Source organism: Solea solea, chromosome 12, assembly GCF_958295425.1.
Source record: "Solea solea chromosome 12, fSolSol10.1, whole genome shotgun sequence".
In the NCBI taxonomy this organism is placed as follows: Eukaryota; Metazoa; Chordata; class Actinopteri; order Pleuronectiformes; family Soleidae; genus Solea; species Solea solea.
In genome coordinates, this window is record NC_081145.1 from 19738147 (window position 1) to 19759649 (window position 21503).

Consider the following 21503-nt stretch of genomic DNA (forward strand, 5'->3'; position numbering starts at 1 on the left):
CAAAGAACTCATTTCAAAGCAATGATGTGAAATTAATTTAAGGGAAGTACAAGCAGTGATGAAAAAGTTCTCCTGTAATAAAGCTCATTTATTAAGAAACCACATCGAGGGGTTTGACAAAGTCATCTCTAAATCACCAGCAACCTTTTATTATTACAAATGATCCAAATTACCTTTCTGTGGATCAGCCCCTCTGCTGCAGTATCAGCTAACATAGTGCAAATAAATCAGGCCCATCACTCCCAACAGAACTGAAACAGATTGACTACAGCCGTGCTTCCGTCTGTGAGGTTGTGCCATGTTCACATGCTGCAACTATGATGTTTATCCTTAGAGAGGTCTTTTTTTTTGGATGAATACATGTAAAGTGAGCTTACAGCTGATGGGCTTTTGACATTTCTTATGGCATCCACCTATGATCCATCATTTCACTCAAAACGACCAATGTTAGCTCTGTGGGAAATGTCAGGGGATCATCATCAAAAGCTATTTGTAGACATGAGCAGCAGAAATATGTTGAGACAATTGAGTTTGGACATCAGGGTGTGTGGCAGAAAATGTCCACAAGAGCAGGCAAGTGTTTACAATGAGCACATCGTGATTTTGTTAATGTTTAGAAAAGGAAAATCAATTTTCACCAAGAAGCGGACGGGGGAAAAAGTTCTGGAAAATGTCCTCAGTGACATTCGTGGACATTTGCACACTCACATACAGCCTCTCCAGAAGATTTTAGGTGAACGTCCAAATTTCAGTGCATGTCTGACACGAGCTTAAAGGAACACTTCACCGATTTGCATTTAGCTTTGTATCACTAGAGTAGGGTTAGTATTTTTGCAGAATTGTGCTTCCCAACGACAGTTTTCCCTGAGTTGAGAAACATCTTCATTTGGCCCATTTGGTGGGCAAATAACAAAAAAAGAAGGAAGATAGTTCTTGACTCAGGGGAAACTGAGGTTGGAAAGCACAAATTTTCAAAAATACTACCCCTATAATAGTAATACAAAGCTAAATGCAAATCGGTGAAGAATTTCTTTAAATTGATTACTTTTTTATTTTTTTTATTTTCTCGATTTGTCATTCATTCATTCATTCATTCATTCATTCATTCATTCATTTTCTACTGCTTTGTCCTCCACATGAGGATCACAGGGGACCAGTTCCAGCTGACACAGTGTGAAAGGTTGTCCGTCCATCACAGGCCAACATTCAGCGACAAACAACAATTCACTGTCACACTCATACGGAGTGTCCAGTTAACCTGATCGGCATGTTTCTGGACTTTGGGAGAGAATTCACGCACAGAGAACATGCAAACTCCTGAACTGTTGAGCATGCCAGTCACTGCACCGCTCTACACCTGTGTCATTATGATGTTAAAACTGAGATTATACTGGCCATTGTCTCGTCCACCTGGACAGAGGTTTTGCAGAAGAATGCACAACAATGGAAAGAATAGTGTTTACTCAGTATCTTTGCTGTTTTCCACAGAAAAATGCTTATTGTGGCACTTTGCAACAACAGCTCAGAGGAAAAAACAACAACAATGCCTGTGTCTTTTACTGCTGAGGACACCGAGGTTGTCTGTAGGATGCACCATCTGCACACCGTAAATATTTGTACCACATGGCAGTCGGTTCTGAAGTTGTTTTTGTGATCTGTCTGATTGAATGCATGACACTCTGCCACGCTGCTGCCATGCTAAACACACTAGTTAAACTCCTATAACGCGATTAACTGAAAGATATGATGCATCCCAGCATTTATAAAATGTCTAGGGTTCAGAGGGTCTACACACAAGAACAACACTTCAAAGGTGTTTGTACGCAGATGGTTATTATTACCTTTATTTTCTTGCGTTCTTAACAGTCCTTCATTTGAACACAGTGTACCTGTCAATGACAGCAATCTGGAAGCAACGCAATTAAACGTGTGAAGCTGTTTTTTTTGCACTTAGGTTTTCAAACGTCTCGGTTTCCCCTGGCTTGACGCAGAACCAGAATTTTCTGAGTAATTCGCTGATGTCGATTCTCTCTGAATACAATTAGAAGGAGAAAACTATGTGATGTTGTCAGAACATCTCGAGCTCCTTTCTTGTTTGTGCAAATTGGCAGGTGCTGAATTCAGGTGCAGACGAGAGCTGTGGTGTAAGCAGACTTTACATTTAAGCCAGAATGTTTCTTGAAATTTTGGAAGCAACGTTGAGCTTTCTCATCAAAAATGACTTGGTGTCCAAAAAAAAAGAAAAAGGGAGGGGAATCTTTGAAACTACCTTGTAGAGAAGAGAGGGCAAAACTCAATTAACCTTGTTATGGTTTGGTCTGACTTTTCTATTTAAAGGATGAAATGGATTTTTGGTTAAGTGTCATTACATAAGTTTGGCTGTATAAAGATTAAAAAATGCTGAAAAGGTAGGGATGTACTGAAATAAAAAAAGTCACTTTTTAATCAGTACAGCAATAAAAAAAATCATCAAAATATACCATGTCTTAAAACAGGATTATGTGATACATAAATATTACAATATTTATTTATTACAATAATATGTTTGTTACACAGTTGGAGAATTATGTCTTTGAAATGACTCGGCACAAATGTGTTGTTAACAGCTTCATTGTAAGGGTCTAAAATGACTGTATCGGAATAATAATGTCCATATCGTTAGACTCTCGAGTTTGTGATATTGGTATCGGACACGCAAAAAAAAGGGATATATAAGGATAAATAAAACATAGTGGATAAGCAGAATTCTCTTAACGTAAGGTACAGTAGGCAAGATATTTAATTATTGACCAATAATGCCATGATAACATTTAAATCAATTGATCTGAGAACTACTTCTGCACCTTCTTTGACCAATCACACGGCCGTTCAATGAGAGGGACCTCTTGTTGACTGCAGCAGCAACTTTGCACACTGCAAAAAACCCTAAAAAATTTAAATGCAAAGAAAGAAAAGTATTTTAATCTGTCAATGTAGGCAAAGAGATTCAGAGATGGAGAGATCACCTTATGTCATCTGCAACGACCGTACAATAAAAGTGGACATAGTCCTCTAGTTTGCTAGAGTTCACCAGCGCTGACTGTGCCGTTTGCAAAAAGAAGTCTTCAGGAAAATAAACCTAATACTCACTTGATGTACACTTCATGGTGGTCTCAATTGCTAGTTTCAGGTCTTCTTCAATAGCACATGATGTCACTATGAAACGTCTGTCCATGTTCATGTCGACGAAGAGGAGCTCAGGATGCAGGAGCTGCAATCCTAAATTTACAAAACTTTACTAAACAACGGCGTTCTCCTCCGATTCACGTTTATGTCTTGTTTTCTGTAGAAGACCAAGTATTTATTCAAACACAAGTAAGAAGTCCTCAGTGCCTGTGTCAGTTGGTTCGTCCAACACTTTGGTTTGAAACTGAAATATGTCAGCAATAGTATAGTATGCATGTAATGAGACCTATACTTCACTCCCCTGACAGGTGTTTGATGTACAGAATCAACCTAACGTCTTTTCTATCAGACTAACTGAAGCTGACACACTCGTTGCTATTTTTAGCTCGGTGGTTCATGCCGGTCTGTTTAATTGAATTTGTTTTGCTCAGGTGGTTTTGTCATCTGCACTCAGTGTGACTCTACTGCGACTCTGCTGTCCAATCACAACGTTATCCAGTCAAACTTCTCAGCTCTGACCATCTGACACCAGCTCGTTCTTTTTTGTTTTTTTTGTTTTTTACCTGACAGCTATTGAAGAAGAATTTACAATTTGAATGAAAGAATTAATCCAGTACTTAAAAAACACTGCTCATCTTTCATCATTCCATGTTAGTTTTATGAGTATAAAGTTGTACTTTAACACTTACTGCAGGAATCTGAAGGAAGTATTTTGAGAAGAGAGAGAGAGAGAGAGAGAGAACACCAATTTACATTTTCTTCTATCTTGATTTTCGTTTTCTTCCATTTTAATATAATGCCTGTGGTTGACGGTATAGGTCAATCTCATCAAGGTGATTAGAGAGGCTCGCATTAAGCAAATACAGTGATCAAATAAGAAAATAGCAGATTGTTTTGGGTTTTTTTTGCTTGTCAAAATATGGCTGGAAAGAGAGGGTGGAAGAGTCTCTTCACCTCTAGTACTCTACAGAAGTATCAGACACTCTTAGTTTGATTAAAGTCAATATTTAAAGGGTGGCTTCACCCATTTTTTCCCCTCTTGGTCAAATGAAGTATAAATTTAAAATCACTATGATGCTGTTGTGTTTGTTTATTTTCATTCTATTGCAGAGTCGAATCAAATTTGACCCATTTTTTATTTATTTATTTGATTTTTCTTTCTAAATTAAGGGTAAACATGCATGTATTCAAGCTCACAGATGTATAAATGTGTTTATCTATCGCAGATCTATTGTAACTATTATGTCTATTGATCTATTTTGTTTAAATCTCCCTATTGACCTTTAAATTCAGTTTCTCCTCAGGTTTTCACACTTGTAAAGAGATCATATTGATGTTCATTCATTCACCCCCTGCAGGTTCACATCAACCTTAACCATAGACTCTACATACCAAAATACACCTCATTTAAAGCTAATCATAAAGAAGCGATGTGATGCCTCTAGGCTGCGTTACCGCAAACAAGAAATAACTCCACCCTTCTGATATTGGGCATGAGTCTCCCTATGGTGCCAAAACAGTCCTGATCCATCCAGACATGAACTCCACTCATCCTCTGAAGCTAAATGTGGTATTTGGCGATAAAAAGCCTTTAGTAGCAAATCTTTTAAGACGTGTAATAACTACAGACCTGTCTCTCTTCTTCCTTTTCTCTCCAAAACTCTGGAGCGTGCTATCTTTAATCAACTCTCCTCCTACCTTCACCGGAACAACCTTCTTGATCCTCTTCAGTCTGGTTTTAAAGCAGGTCACTCGACCGAAACTGCACTCCTTGCTGTCACTGAGCAACTCCACACTGCCAGGGCTGCCTCTCTCTCCTCTGTGCTCATCCTCTTGGACCTCTCTGCAGCGTTTGACACAGTTAACCACCAGATCCTTATTTCCTCCCTTCAAGAACTAGGTGTCTCAGGATCTGCACTTACCCTACTCTCGTCCTATCTTCAAAACCGAACATACAGAGTAACCTGGAGAGGATCTGTGTCGGAACCCTGTCCTCTAGCTACTGGGGTCCCTCAGGGTTCTGTCTTGGGCCCTCTCCTCTTCTCTCTATACACCAACTCTCTTGGTTCTGTTATTCTCTCTCATGGTTTTTCCTATCACAGCTACGCCGACGACACCCAACTCATCCTCTCTTTTCCCAGCTCCGACACAAATGTAGCAGAACGGATCTCCGCTTGTCTGACCGACATCTCTCAGTGGATGTCTGACCATCACCTGAAACTCAATCTCAACAAGACTGAGTTTCTTTTTCTCCCAGGAAAGGGCTCTCCCACCACAGACCTAACCATCACCCTCGACAACTCTGTGGTAACTCCGTCTCATACCGCAAGGAACCTGGGTGTGACACTTGATGACCATCTCTCCCTCACTGCCAACATTGCTGCAACAGCTCGATCTTGCAGATACATGTTGTACAACATCAGAAGGATACGGCCTCTTCTAACCCAGAAGGCGGCACAGGTTCTGGTCCAGGCTCTTGTCATCTCACGCTTGGATTACTGCAACTCCCTCCTGGCTGGTCTCCCTGCGTGTGCCATACGACCCCTGCAACTCATCCAGAATGCAGCAGCTCGACTGGTCTTCAACTTACCAAAATTCTCCCACACTACACCTCTCCTCCGCTCCCTTCACTGGCTTCCTGTAGCTGCTCGCATCCGCTTCAAGACTCTAGTGCTTGCGTTCCATGCTACAAACGGATCCGGTCCAGCCTACATCCAGGACATGATCAAAACCTACACCCCAGCCCGCCCACTTCGCTCTGCATTGGCAAACCGGCTCGCTGCCCCCTCACTGACAGGATCGCAGAGGCATTTACAGAACTCCAGACTGTTCACTGTCCTCGCTCCCAAATGGTGGAACGAGCTCCCCATCGACATCCGGACAGCGGAAAGCCTCCACATCTTCCGCCGCCGACTAAAAACACATTTCTTCCGACTCTACCTCGACTAAGACGATAACGACGACGACAAAAAAAAAAAAAAAAAAAAAAAAAAAAATGTATCGCACTTATGACTAGCACTTCATAGTTTGATTTACTTGAAGCTCTTACTTACTTCTAGCACTTATTTGTACCCAAATGTTTAAATGCACTTATTGTAAGTCGCTTTGGATAAAAGCGTCTGCTAAATGACATGTAATGTAATGTAATGTGTAAGTTGCAAAGTGGGACCTTGATGGATGGGACTTGTTTTCCCCAGCACATCACACAGATGCCTGATTGGATTTGAGATCTGGAGAATGTGGAGGCAATTCAACACCTCCAACTCATTGCATTGTTCATCAAACCATTCCTGAACTATTTTGGTAGTGAGGTAAGGGACATTATCCTCCTCATGGAAGAGACCACTGCCATCAGGTAATATTGACTTGTACTTGTACAAGTCAAGTTGTATGAATATAGAAGATGAAGATGATTAGCCAGATATTCCACATTTAAAAAGACAATCTGAAAAGCTAGTTTTATTTATAACAGACACTTCTATTGCTCTCCTGTCTCTACCTCACCTCCCTCTTGCCCTCATTTTTCCTTTCACCCCAACCGGTCGAGGCAGATGGCCCCAGATGGCTTTGAGTCTGGTTGTCAGAGATTTCTTCCTGTTTTCTCTCTCTCCTCTGATGCCTATGGTACTTGCTCATTGTGTGACATTGTGTGGTTTCTGCGTTTACAATATTTATGTAAGTGCCTTGTGATAATGTGTGTTGTGATTTGGTGCTATACAAATAAAACTGAATCAAATTGCATACCGGGAATGTCCCACAAGAGCTGCAGTTAGATGATCTGACCCTTCAAAATCACTCACATCCTCACGTCTCCTCTCTGTAGTATTTCTGCTTCCAATGCATCAACAAAATGTTATTTTATATTATATATTATAAAGATGTAGTCAGTGTTATTCACCCCCCTGGTCATAGTTATAGTTGACATTGTGGATAGTGGAGGAGGCAGGAATATGCAATATTTGAACTCTAAATGAAGCTATTTGGTCTCAGATTCTCTCTCTCTCTCTCTCTCTCTCGCACATGTGTGAGTGAGTGCGCCCTGTCCACCGTCCTCTCTCTGTTGCGCACACACCCACACGCGCGCACACACACACACACACACAGACTCCTCTCTGACGTGCTGCAGCTGCAGCTCCGTGTCCACGCGCCCTCTCTCCGCTGCCTCACACAGCAAACAGCTCGTCGTCTCCTCGTCACTCGGATTTCCTCGCTCATCCATCCACCCCCTCCAACCATCCATCCATCCATCCATCCAACCATCCATCGCCTCCTCCTCCTCTTCCCTCGGTTCCTCTCATGCCGCCGTCGCGGCGCTGGATACGCGGTTGTTTGTGATCGACCAAGCAGCAGCAGCAGCAGCAGCGAGAGCAGCAGCAGCAGCGGGGACTGAGTGAATATGGCGTGCATCGGAGACCCAGACCCTTTCACCGCTGCCATACCCGCTACTAAAGTTGAACTTACGGTGTCTTGTAGGTGAGTAAAAACTAAAGCTTGCTGCTTTACGCACACACGCACTGACACTGGGTGACCAGGGATAGGTGGATGATGGATGAATGGATGATGTAGTGGACAGGAAACGCGCCAGTGGCTTCCTTTTATTCTAAAATATGCATTGATATCAGAATGAACGCATCATGTCACTCTGAGATCCCTGGGGGAACGTAACTGTTGGCAACAGTTTGGATGAATGAGGTCAAAGGTGATTCAGCCCCGTCTTAAAATATACTGTTTTTTTTTGTTTTTTTAAATGAAGCTCCATTTGTTTATGTCTGGGTGACGTGTTTGCTTGTAAGTGTGGCCGTTTTGCACCTGCAGCAGCACTGAGAGTAGAGAGGGAAACACTGGTGTAAATAGAAAGTGAAGAGAGATGCAGGAGCTGGGTGATGATGAGACTCAGCAGCAGCTTTTCCTGTACTCACACATCTTACCTATAAAGGGTTTGCTGCCTTTTGTTGTTATTGTATACCTTAAATAGTATCTGTGGTTTTTTTTTTCTCTGTTTTGACAAATCCATAATTTGCAGTTTAGTCTTGGACTCAATGAAGCAAATTGTATCCTATATGGTTGGACGATTTTGTGAAAATAGTACATTTTCTGGCAGTTTTGATGGAGCAATACCTTGAGATGAAAGATATGAACCAAGCTACAATAAGTAAATAATAGGACCTCACTGTAAACACTCTTTGACTTTGAAATAAGTCATTTTGTCCATATTGTGAAATTCATTCTTCAGCCTCCTATATTTTCTCTATAGTTAATAGTATCTAGACATGTTAATTAATGAGCTGCAAGTTTAACTTTCAGGTTAATTACTTCCTCCTACATATCTATCTACATCTGCACATGCACATTTGGAAAGGTGACAAATGAAGGTAATATGGGGAGGTGTTGATCCACCACAGGATAGCTTCAGTGTAAGGCTGCAAGCAACATTATCGATTCATCAGCCAATTATTCACTCTATTATTATTGTTTATGGTTATTTTTTGCTCAATAAGTGCACACGTGTGTCTTTAAGTTGTGAATTTTGATGACATGATCAAATATCATAAAAAAAGCAGTATGTGCTGAGTGGCTGGAACACAGGAGAGTATTTGCTCAATTGCTGCTGATTAATTTTCTGATGATCTCGCTGATAATTTGATTAATTTGAAGTCTTATAAAACGCTGCATCCGTGCTCCTAGGAACAGATTCTTGAGCTCTCTGAAGTGATGATCACTCCCTCTGATTTGTTGTTTTGGAATTGTTATTATTATTATTATAATAATATATTTATATAAATGTCTGTAAAGTAACAGTATCAGTGCTGTCCATCTGTGGTAAACTGGAGAATAATGAAGGATTAAGCTGTATATTATGTGGTCCAGTGGCGTCTTCTCTCTCATGAAATCATCTGCGCTCATTCTGTTCTCCCTTTAATTCATCAGTATATCATATGATTACATTTTGCATTATAATACATTTATAACCCCGTTACAAATGGTCTTTTTCAAGTTTCCTGTGTTAACTAAAGAAAACACCAACGTCTGCAACAAGACTCTTTTCATCATTGATTTATCTGGTAACAATTTACATTATTGTAAGCGCAGTAAAAACACAGTAATAAGTATCATTTGTAAAAGGTAGATAATATTATACCAAGCTGTATCCAATTTACAGCTTGGTAATATAAAGAGATAATATTGCAGTTATTCAATGTTATTTTCAAAGTAATATTCTGGTATATCTTGGTAGTGGGAATTAATATTCATGTGAAAATGATTGTGAATCAAAACTCATAATTACCTAATTCAATTTTGAAGTTGAAATTCATTCTCCCTTATGTTCCACACACTTTTTCCACCAAGCTTCACTCTGTGATTACGATTGAAATAAGATGATATTGCCGTGATATTATTTCCCCATGACAAATATGTTACCATAGGAATATCATGTTGTTACTGTACTGCAATGTAAAGTGTTACCAGTTCATCACTTGATAAACATGTCCAACACTACACCTCTCAACATCCTGTTACAAATTCAAAGAACTCTTTTTGTCTTACGAATACTCCAATACCCAAATAATAGGAGGATATGGATCGCAAGGACTTTAATTAAATTGAATTTAATTTAAGTGTGTCAACTGGAGAAAACACTCGATTGCGATTGGAGAATATGATGCCGAGCCCTTCTTCTGTGATTGTCGTCACCAGAAGAGTCTTGTGTATATGCATGAGAAACTAGCAGACGCTGTTAGAGAAGCTGAGAAAAGGAGCCTCAATACGTCATAAGAACGAAGAAAGCAGTGAGAGGAGAAGGGGGGGGCGGATATAATTCAGATTATATATACATTTCTATTCATTCTGTTATTCACCCATCATCCGGTGGGATAAAAGAAAAACCTAGAAGACACATCATGTCTGAGAAAGCCCGTCACCAAGAACCATCCGTGGTGATGGAGGCTCCAGAGAAACACATGGTGTATCTGTGGTGTGTCCAGATGAAGCCTACGGACAGTCTGTAGTCTGTAGTTGACTTCAAGTAAGAAACGGAGGAACTCTTGTTTGTATCAGCCGGAGAAGAATGAAGCGTGGCAACCGGCCAATGCCATGCTGACGCTGACTTCCAATTACTGGGCACTGCTGAGACAGATGATAATACACTACATCTGTGGGAGTGAGTGGACATGTGGTGATGAATCTGAGGAGACTGCTTCTCCACACGCTAAGTGGGTAAAATCCCCCCCCCCCCCAGAACGGGACTGATCCTGCACTCACTCCAAGAAAAAGCAGCTTCAACGCTGCATGGTAGTCTAAAACGTCTCCCAGTAGACAGTGGTTTCTACATGTCAGCGTCCGTGCTCCTCTGGAGGAAAAGGAAGGCGCGGAGGACATTATCGTGGACTGTTTTACTTCTGATTGTGGTGTGTGTCGGACTTTTATATCCCTGCCACTTGGATGGAGAAGCTGGAAGAAATGGATGCAAGACTCAGCGTTGTCTTTCGCAACTGTCGTAACTGGATCAAGTGAAAAAATATTCTACCCTTTTAGGATTCACTCCCCTTTCTTTCTCTCTCTCTCTCTCTCTCTCACACACACACACACACACACACACACACACACACACACACACACACACACACACACACACACACAAACACAAGACATTATAAAGACCAAGTGCCTGGGACTATTCTGCAATTTGATTCAAGACATGAAAGAGCATTGTAAGACATTGTAAGACATGCACACTAGCAGGTGAACCCTTCAACACCGACGCCTACGAACCACTTCTCTGGGTCTGATGGATTTTTTTCTCCACCCTCACCGACCGCACCTGAGGAGCTCCATCGACCTGCCTCACCTCCACCACCGCCGCCTCTCTCAAATGACAAATAGGACTCTGGATTTGGGGGCTCTTCAACACGGCCACCACCACCATCATCACCGGCAGCGTCCCTGACTGTCCCCTCTCCTCTGCATTTGGCTGGATTAGAGGTGACGGATGGATGGGATGGGTTGCTGACTTTGCCTTTCATTGATGGTGTAAAATCGGCCGCGCTTCATCTGCTCCGCTTCATTAGCAAAGAAACACCACAAAGACACTCCACGTCTGGTGCGACTGCGCAGCCTCCGGGCGGATGGCCCCAAAGTCAAAATCACCAACTCTGAGACTCTGAAATCAGTTAACCGGATCGATCGTGTTATCGATGAAATGTACGTACTGTACACAGCACTGGACACAGCTGGTACGGCAGCACCGATGACCTTTAATGATTGGTGAGCCTTAAGTAGTCAATGCAACGTAAATGTAAAGGCTAATTACTGGGGAAAATTGGTGAGGGCTGTCGGGGATCATGTAGTCATTTGTCCGTTGTACAGTCAGATGGAAAAATTTGATGTGATGAGGAAATGCGACGACTAAGTTACGGCTCATTGTGTACATACACCATGGAAGGTGTGCAGGTGTTGTGGTCAGGGGGCGTGGCTGCTTCATGACTCCTTGTCAATCAAATTTTGGGCATAATAATTTTGACATAATATCTTTGATATTATAATCTCAGGATAGATGTTGGTTATTCAAGACTAGTGGGAAATATTGTGTTATTTTGTCTGGTCACATTCTGGTTTTTAATGCTGCTGTTTTATAGTTTCAAACTACATTTTTGGTACGTGTTGTTTTGTGCCACATAATGACGAGAAGAACAAAGAGTTTGGACAGAATTATCTTTCCGCTGACCCTAAAATCAGCCAGCTGATGCCAGGGAACAAGCCTCTGTTGCTGTTTTATGTCGGTCTGATATAAAAGCCTCATAATTGCTCAGTAGATAGAGTCAGTCTGGTAATGACCGTAAGAAGTTTGAGATCAGAGGCTCATTTTTCTTTCAAAACAAACAACCCACTACATGTCAATAAATAATAGCAATATGGGTTTTTTTTCCCATGGCACAATAAAATAACACTGTTTAATAAAACAAATATAAAATAACAAAAATGTATTAACTTAAAACTTTAACGTTTATTCCTCCAGGCTGTATTTTATGTCTGCATTGCAGTGCATTTGCATATTTTTAATAAAGGTAATGATTTCACACATGGTGCAGGTAATCAAACTAAAATATGTTTAATATAAGAACAAAGCTGTGCAAACTCTTCTGTGTTCTCCAAAAATACACATACAAATGCTTCAATCCCCAACTCAGGCGTCGAAATGAGGCACATAATCGAACCAGGTTTACTGTAAGAACATGTTTCCATGTGTGTATCTCCCCATGTGTCATCGTGTTGCCTCCCTGTATCTTGAGACTGTGATGCAACAACATTTACTGCGGCCTTATCTTCACCAGTAATTAGGACATTAATGGTGTAAAAGCCCATTAGCTGCTTTCATACTGTTATTATCCGACTTACGGCTTGTTTTCTGCTTCTTATTCCAGTAAGGCAAATTGCAACGGAGGTGACCTATCAGATTTGGTCACATAATACTCTTGCACAAATAATGTGCATTGGATTTGTTTTGTCAGTTACTTGTAATATATATTTAAGTTGTCAATATGGGCCTTTTTTTCAATTTGAAGTTAATATTTGCCTTACTATAATTCCTTGATATTGTTGACATTTGTGTTGTACTTAAAAACAGAAGAATAGTTTTTACATAAAATGAACAGAAGACGATTAATAGAATAGAATAGACAACAAAGTAAAGTACATTGTAGCAAACAAATACTAAGTCAAGCAAACAAACAAAAAACAAGGAGTGCTACTTAGGTGTGGTAAATTAGATTTGGGATCCAAGAATGATCCCTCTTCATTGCCTCAGATGTTTTCAACTTATCTATGACAATTACTTGTCAGCTAAATGTCCTAATTGTGACAACCCTTCATTTATCCCGGAGACTTGTATGTGCACTCACGTCTCCTCCATTTGACAGACACGTCCGTCGCTTAACCGTTTAGTTTGATTCTGCTTTTAAAAATATGACGACTGAAGAATAAACGCAGCTTTGACACCTTCAAAGAAAATTTCCCTGAGCTGTTGGACTTGGTGTGATTTTCCCCACTTTCGTGTCTGTCAGCGAGGCTACTGAAGCATTCAGTCCTGAGCTCCCATCATTCAGTGAGAGCCCTTCTTTCACTCAATAAGCCCAAACTCCTCGCACGTGTAGGCAGGCAGAGGACGTGACAGATTGATTAACTCAAGTCCAATATTGTGCATCAGTGAGAAGGAAAATCCTGCATTCTTTGAACTGAGGAATAACTGTTGTTCGGGCAGAAGACACGGCTTGTTGTGGACATGAAACTGCGAGGCCTGCACCTGAATTCCACAGCTGGTCACTCCGCGAAGAATGTTCCAGCACAAAGATGTCAGTGTCGTCTGATCTGAGTGGTCTACTGTAGGAAGGATAGTCGTGACCTTTGGGCACAAAAGGTACCAAGTGTATCACGCCAGAAGAATCAATGTGTTGTGATGTGGCTCTATAGAAGCCGGACGCTGACCCGCTGAGAGACCAGTCGATGTGTCATGGCTGATTTTGCACTCTCCGCGAGGAAGGTGAACAAAAAGACAGAAAGACTTGTTGTAGCACAAAAGGAATCCTGTTGTGTGTGTTTTGTTGAATTTCAGTTCTGCGCACAAAGAGTATAAAAATGTCAGGGTCACAGTAGAATTATCTTCGGTGACAGCGTAGTTTTAAATAGGTTTGCAGATAATAATTGTCATTGATATTTTTCTCTTTTTCAATGTTTTGCGTCCGACTGGGACTCATCCAACCAATCAGTGTTGTTAATAACGTGGCCTTAAAAATATTCATATAAGCAAATGCACACAGTTTACAAACAAACAGCCCTTCCTAATATCTTCAAACAGTGTGATGGTCGTCCTAAAGTCCATTCTGAAGCAGTGAAGTGGTACAGATTGCTCTCTTCTTTCTTCTTCCGTGTTGTCTACTGTATATCCAGGTATTTCTTTTCTTTTGACTGAACAGCAGCTCATCAATGCCAGATGCCGACTCCATCTGTTTGTTCCTGTGAAGTGATTTTCTCTCCTGGTACTTATAATTTATTCAGTTAATCACGACGTGAAGTCGTCGATGTTAATATTAAAGGTGCTTAAAAATTCACCTCTTTTTTATTTGTTTTATAATTTCTCTGTTCATTCTGTTCATTTACATTGCTGTTAACGAAGTTCACTTATTTTTATTCTGTTTATTGGTTTGCTCGGTGGATGTAGTTCACCAATAACTAGAACTCCTTTCATATTCCATTAAGGTGAATGCTGCTAAATGCTTTGAAACCTTCCTGTTTGTCATCTCACTACTATTTCTAGTCCATTTTGGCGAAAGATTCTAAAGCCAACAGATGAAATTGGTCTCAAGCGGCAGGCTCAAACTGCAGGCTCTGTTAATGAGTTTTTGAAGGAGTGATTTAAGCTTATTAAAGCAGCAGTCAGCCATCTACACTCACCTGGTTACCTCAGAGAATTGACATGGCTACACCGCTTTACTAATCACCCTCCCCTCCTGCACCCATCATCTTTCCTTTAGCCTCTTTCCTCCATCTCTATGATTACTGTGGACACCTTTAGAGAGATCTTGACTCTAAATTGTGGCCTGGTCACCTGTCCAGAGTTCACCTCTCCCCCTCCTTGAACCCAGATTTAGCTGGACTTGACCCCAGCTCCTCCTTGCAAACCTCAAATGAGCGAAATGTTGGTTTCAAGTAGTGTATAATTCTACAGGAGCCAATTTCTGAATCAACACCAGCAATGATTTCCCTGTCATTTACTTTTGTTTGTATTTTTGAAAACATCTTGGACGTCATGACCACTTTCAGCTGCATCAGCCATACACAGCTTTGGCAGAGACGTATAAGAATATTGCATATTCATTTTGTTCAAATCCACAAAAGTCACATTCACTGACCCGTAAAATTAAGCATCAAGAGTTGATGTGCCGCCCCACATCAACGGCATTTTTGGTTTTTATTATTTTGGCAGTATAAAGTGATTGATAACATGAGGTACAAACAGTAAACGACTCGTGTCCTCTATATTTCTGGAAATCCAATTTGATTTGAATGTCATGTTTCAGACATAACTGCAGAGTGCCGTGCGATGCGTCAAACTTTCATTTTCTGCTGTGGAATAAGCACGTCCCTAAAGACTACCTGGAGCACAAGGAATTAGAGATAAATAAATGTAATTTTCATGTGCCTGTGCTTTTACACAGGGGTTGATAAAAACTGATTGGAATATGTTGCATGAACTGTTATACATACAAACACACAGAGAAACACACCATTGTGAATTTCTCTGTGAGATGAATAAAGTATCTATCTATCTATCTATCATTGGGGACTAATGAAAAGTGAATGTAAGATACAGTATATTATTATATTCACCTTTACCTTGTGCTTAATTTTACATCAGTAGGCTCAGATACAGTAACAAGACAGTTAAACAATGTTAGAATTAATCTGCACAACTCCACTGAAATACATAGAATGTAAATCTAAATAATGTTAATGTGGTTATTATGGGCAATTAATAACATAACAAAAACAGCCTATTGGGGTTGTAATACAAATATTAATGCACTTAACCCAAAGTAGCGCAACTCAAATTACAACAAACTCACAACTAAACTAATTTGTTTTTGACATAATCACAATAATGAGGTATAGTTCACAAGTGTATGATGCAGAATTAACATTTTTTGTGGTTAGTGGTACGAGTGTGACTGATAGAACTAGTCTCTAGTCTGAAGGGAGGCGGTGAGAAGCCATAATCTTCTCCTATAGACATAACCAGGTGTCTTTTGCACCTAAACCTAACCACAGGTTACTCATTGTACTTAAACCCATCTCACTCATAACCAGGAAATCACCCTCTGCCAATATATAACAATACAACTATTAGTTTGTAGTATTAGTATTAGTAACTATTAGTTGTAGTGTAACCCTAAACACTCAGTCTTATTGGTGTAGCAGAGAGCTGATGGCTGAAAACTACATGCAGAAATGGATGAAACATTATTGTTTAAATAAGTGTACTCTACTCTTTTTTGCTCTAGTTTTTTTAGTGGAGAAAGCTGTTCCAACATCATGTCATCAGTCATTTAGTTTTTTTTTTTGGTGAAATGTGATAAATGGTGTGTGTTCTTTTCAGTAAAACAGGATTCCTTTGGTTCATTATCAGAGCACAGCGTTTCCCCCCTGAACACAAACACAGAGAAAATCATTGTGAGTTGAGAGAAAGCTTCGGGTGCTTCAAATGTGCATTGATTGTAAAAGCTCAGAGGTTTTTTTCTGAGACTCCTTTGACCTTATTGATCCGCTGTTATCCTCCCAGCAGGACTCACTTGTGCTGTTCATTACTGTGACTTCGTTTGGCCTCTTGATTAGTTAGTTTATAGCTTCACAGTCAAGGGCTGCTGCACTAACACTGCACACAAATCTGCTCAATGGCTTGAGGGGCTAAATGTCAACCATGTGTACTTGTGAGGTTTGAGTGACCACCCTCACTGTTGTCCGGAGACAGGAAGGTGCTGTGTGAAAGATATAAACATAACAGTGACCTGTACTTTTGATGATGTCTGGTTGAGTAGCAAGAATATTCAGTGTTGCCTTTTTTCCAAGAACAATTTTAATCTCAATGGCTCCTGTAGAGCGAGAAAGAGAATCCCTCCTTTCTCCTCCTCACGCTTCCCCTAACACACAGGTATTTAAAGCCCCTGCTGCCATGTTTAGGCACTCGTGATGTAACTGGTGGGATTTCAAATGTAATTCTGTTGTCGAGGAGGGACCGTTTTCATGAATGTTTGATGAGCCGCAAGCCTCTCTGCTCGGACCGCTCCACACGTTTCCCGGGCTGCCTGCGGTGGAAAGGGCTTCTTAAAGAGTTGCCTTGCTCTGTCAGGACCAGGTGGAAGCCCTAGAGTGCACATGAATCAGGAGGAGGTTACCTTATCCAAGTGTTTGCACTCTCCTGTCTGTGTTCACTCACTCACACAAACATTTGCAAGCTGTTTTTGTTTAATGTATTTGGCTTTGTGTGTCTGTGTTTAGGGGGCACCCACAAAGGTTTTCTTGAAAGGTTATGGTTCAAGGAAGAAATTATACGTTTTTGGTGGTGATCCAGATAACAGCCATGGTAGACGTACAGTATGTGCTCTCTTAGTGCTTTCTCTAGTTTATCTTATTCCCTACCTCCACTCATTCGTCTGTGGTAGCTATTATCTAACAGTATTTAACACATTTAAGCACACAAAAAATGTTTTTCCACAAATGTAATTTAACCATAAAAGGGCCAGAAAATGTGCTTTTGCCAATTTTTCCAGAATAACTTTCAATAGTTGGAAGTTATTTACAATTTACTGCATGTTAATAGTGTATTAACAATTTAAAGAAAAAGAAAAGAGTTTTATTAAAAAACAACAAAAATACATTTGAAATTTGAACAGTATAAAACAACAAACAAACATTTTTTTGTCTCAATGTAAAGTATGTACAGGCGTTTTTCCCACTTTTTCCCTGATTCGCTGATTCACTGGCTTCCTGCAACAGCACGAGTGAAATTTACCGTAAAAAAACACACGCTGGCTTTGATGTGCAACTTCTTTGCTTTCAGAAATCGTCGTGTAATTATGGTAATGCGAAGTGCACTTGTGCGAACGTGTCGTCTGCGATGCGCTTGGTATTAAAGGGTTAATATAAATCTCAATACCTTGTTATAAATGAAATGGTAACTCCATTTATATTTATCACAACACTACACCTTTGCAAAACAGCTCTAATCCTAATTGTCACACAAATATAATATATTCACCACGAGTAAATTCATACCTTCTGTCTTTATGTCTTGACCTTGTTAAGCTTCTGTTGCTGTGTTTGTGTTCATATCAACACTTCTCTAAAAAATACATGTAAATCTGCCACAGGTCAGATAAATTAAATCTGTATAGAGGATTGCAAATTTGTGTGCTTGCAAATCAAATGTGAGGCTGGATGAGGGTGCAGTTGACACTTTTCAGTATATTTTATAAATGTCTGTTCATAACAAAAGCCTGTAGGTCTTTTCTTTCAAGAGGATTCACACTTGCACGCTCAATTAAACAGAAACAGTTTGGTGATGAAGTGTCCCACTGTCCCCTCATTAATGGTACACATGAAATCAGTTTAGTTTTAAATAATACTAATTGATTAAAAACTGTATTGATTGTGATTCGATTCCCTGTTTTCATGCAGACCGTGTAAGTATTTCTCTCCTTTGACCTTGCTTTGTTCTCACATTGTTGTCACACAGAGATGAAACACTTTTATTATGCGGTTAACCTGGTGTTTGAATGGACTGACGGTCAAGTCAAGCTATAGCTGTAGCTTACACAATCATTTGTTTTTCTTTTTAATGTAATGTAAACATACTGGCCGGCAGTGGCTGTTTTTTTTTTTTGCAAATTTAAACACATAATGCAAGTTTTTGGTGATTGAAAAAAACCTTAAAAAAAGTCCCAACTAAAATACATGTTCAACATCTTTAGTAACAACATGTATGTTATTGACATCACCACAAAATCCTGTTCAAATGATGTGTTACAGCTCTTTTCTGGATGATTTTGTATGTTTCAGTTTTGGTAGTGCCCTGGTCTTATTTTGTGTCCTGCCTAGTTCACTTCCTGTTTTATTTTGAAGTTTTGCTCCCATCTCATTTTATTTCCCACCTTTCCATGGCCGCCTGATTACCCACACCTGCTCCTAATTGTTTTCAGCTGTGACTTGTGTTGTCCTTCTCTCTGCCTTGTCAGCTCCTGGTAAGCTTCATGTTTATAGTTTCCCCCCCTTGTGTAACTCTATGTTTTTTGGGACTTGTACCTGTAACAAGTTGCCTTATAAGAATATGTAACTCATTTGCATGTAGCTTTGTATTACTAGAATATGGCTAGTATCTTTGAAAAATTGTGCTTCCCAACCTCAGTGGAGAAATATCTTCATTCTTTTTTTTGTTACGTGCCCACCAGTGATACGTGGTCCGAGTCTGGGGCTGAGGCTTGAAACTGTAACGCTAATTCCACACTTTTTAGACCCACTCGTAGGGGGACGGGGCCTCATTCCCAGTGTCCGCCATCTTTGCTAACAGTTACGCTAACAGCGTAAGTGTCCTGCTTTTAGATGTTACAAAGACAGTTTTCTTTCCCAGTGGTTGTCCTAAACAAATCTGCTAAAGTATGAGATGTGAATTGAACCATACTGAAATGTTAAATTGAAGAATCATTCAACATGGAGTAAATACCCATAAGCCATAGACTGATGCATTTTAAAAGTACAAAAAACACTGGACACTGTAAGCAAAATTGTTAATGACCCAAGGAAAAGGAAAAAGGCCCACCGCTGCTGACGTATCAGGCTGGGTCTCCCTTTTTACCGAGATCAAACTGCTCCTCGTGGTCTTTCTACTTCGGCAGCTGTAACTTGTCATCTTTGCATGAATCTTTTAGAGCTGTTTAACGGTGGAGTATACCTTGGTGGCACCGAGCATCTGCTCTGCGGTGGGACACTTCTGTGCATTTCTCCTTCTCTATGCAATGTGGAGTGGAGACCAGAGTGTCATGTAAATTTGATGGCAGCCTCCACCGTTGTTGCTCGCTCCTAGGGAGTGCAAAAGAGTGAAAAACTAGGTCTTTTCCGCTGTTTTCTCTGTGCTTTTGAATTATAAATGGGTTCTGCTTAGAGCTCAGTTTTATAGGCTGTATAATATTGCTGCCTCAATGACTATCGCACAGGAGGTACATTTTGGATGATGTCATGCTTACTTAAATGTCTTTGTTTTTTTTTCAGAAATCTCCTGGACAGAGACACGTTCTCCAAGTCTGATCCAAGTAAGTTCCCATCACACACACACACACACACACACACACACGTGCAGTTCTGTACCTTAAAATCTGCAGACAACCAAATACATCCTCTACGTACAAACAAACGTTAACTGCACATACTCACTCTGCCTCGCGAGTGTGAATCAGACGACATTTGCATATGTCAGGGGTCATATTTGTCAGTGTTGTCCGCTCCTGACGTGCGGGGAGCCATATCACCCTCGCACACAGACCAATCTCTTCTCTCTGACAGTTTAAAGGACACCCACGCAAAACCCACACACTTTACTCTCCCTTGACATCAGGAGCTTAATTTGGTAACTCGTCCAGTGGCTTTTAAAGGCCCAGTCCACTGTTGAGCGGTCATTTGTCTGGGAATAGAAATGTAAAATATGGAATTCTATAAATTTTTTTCCCCCCTTGTAAAAATGCAAACTGTTCTTGTTTCACATGTCTCGTGTTTAGCTAATATTCACACATTAGGGCTAAGTGTCAAACCTTTAGCACTCAATTAGACCTTAACACATTCATAACCCTGTTTGTTGGATCACACAGCCTTAAGGTTTGGACGTATAAATTGTTCAGTGCTAATTGCCTAAGTACATTCATCAAAGCAATTGTTTATTAATTTTTATTCCCTCACAGGAGCTGTAAAACTCGTATTGAATTCTATTATATTCTATATGAGAAAGGGGAAATATATATATTATCTTTGATTAATTCAGTTTAACTTAGTGTAATGCCACGACAACAGTGCCAGGTACATGTAAGAGTACCAATGAAATGTAACAATCGCTTGATTCGGTCACAGTTGTTATGAAGCTGTGATGGTCAAGTCTCTGCAATAATTGTGACCTCATATTTAACAGTGACCATCTAAAGAAACATGTTTTCATGATTCCAGTTTTGTTCTTGTGTCTTTTGCTTTTCTGTTGAATTTAAGATCTTTAACATTTTTTGACCTGTAAAGGAATAATGTATGAATAAATAATAAAGGACATTCCCCCCATCAGCCCCATTGTTGGGAAATGTAAAATACATTGAGAGGCCGTCTTCTACTCGTGCACTCAGATTGTGAAGTAGTACCTGCACACTTGTTTGTTTTCTGGAATGGACTTTTGATGTTTCTGTTTTAAAAGGAGTCATGATAAAGTTAAGATATAAATGTATTTATTCAGCAGTTGGTTTGCATGCAGCTGTGCTTTCGTTTCCTTCATCTTTTCCTATGTCTTTTTTAAGCAGGTTATACTGCGTGAACTCAATAAGTGATTAGCTCCATGAATCATTACATTACATTACATTACATGTCATTTAGCAGACGCTTTTATCCAAAGCGACTTACAATGGAATTGAGTACAATCAGCCAGGGGTGGAATCGAACTTGCGACCATGATGTCTTTCGCACACAGGGTAGGGTCTTAACCACTGAGCCACTCCACCCCCCTCACATTGGAGCTTTGAGTGTCAGACGGCAGGAGAGTCGTATGA

General features: G+C 40.3%; 1 protein-coding gene across 1 annotated transcript in view; it reads left to right on the plus strand.

The window, feature by feature from the left end:
- Nucleotides 1-7271: 7271 nt before the first annotated feature.
- The window catches only part of LOC131470269 (copine-8-like), a 49923-nt gene continuing 35691 nt past the window's right edge, over nt 7272-21503 (plus strand). The window contains exons 1-2 of the mRNA XM_058645982.1: nt 7272-7638; nt 19978-20018. Coding sequence (XP_058501965.1) covers nt 7562-7638; nt 19978-20018 — 118 coding nt within the window. The 5' untranslated portion in view covers nt 7272-7561. The remainder of the gene's footprint in view (nt 7639-19977; nt 20019-21503) is intronic.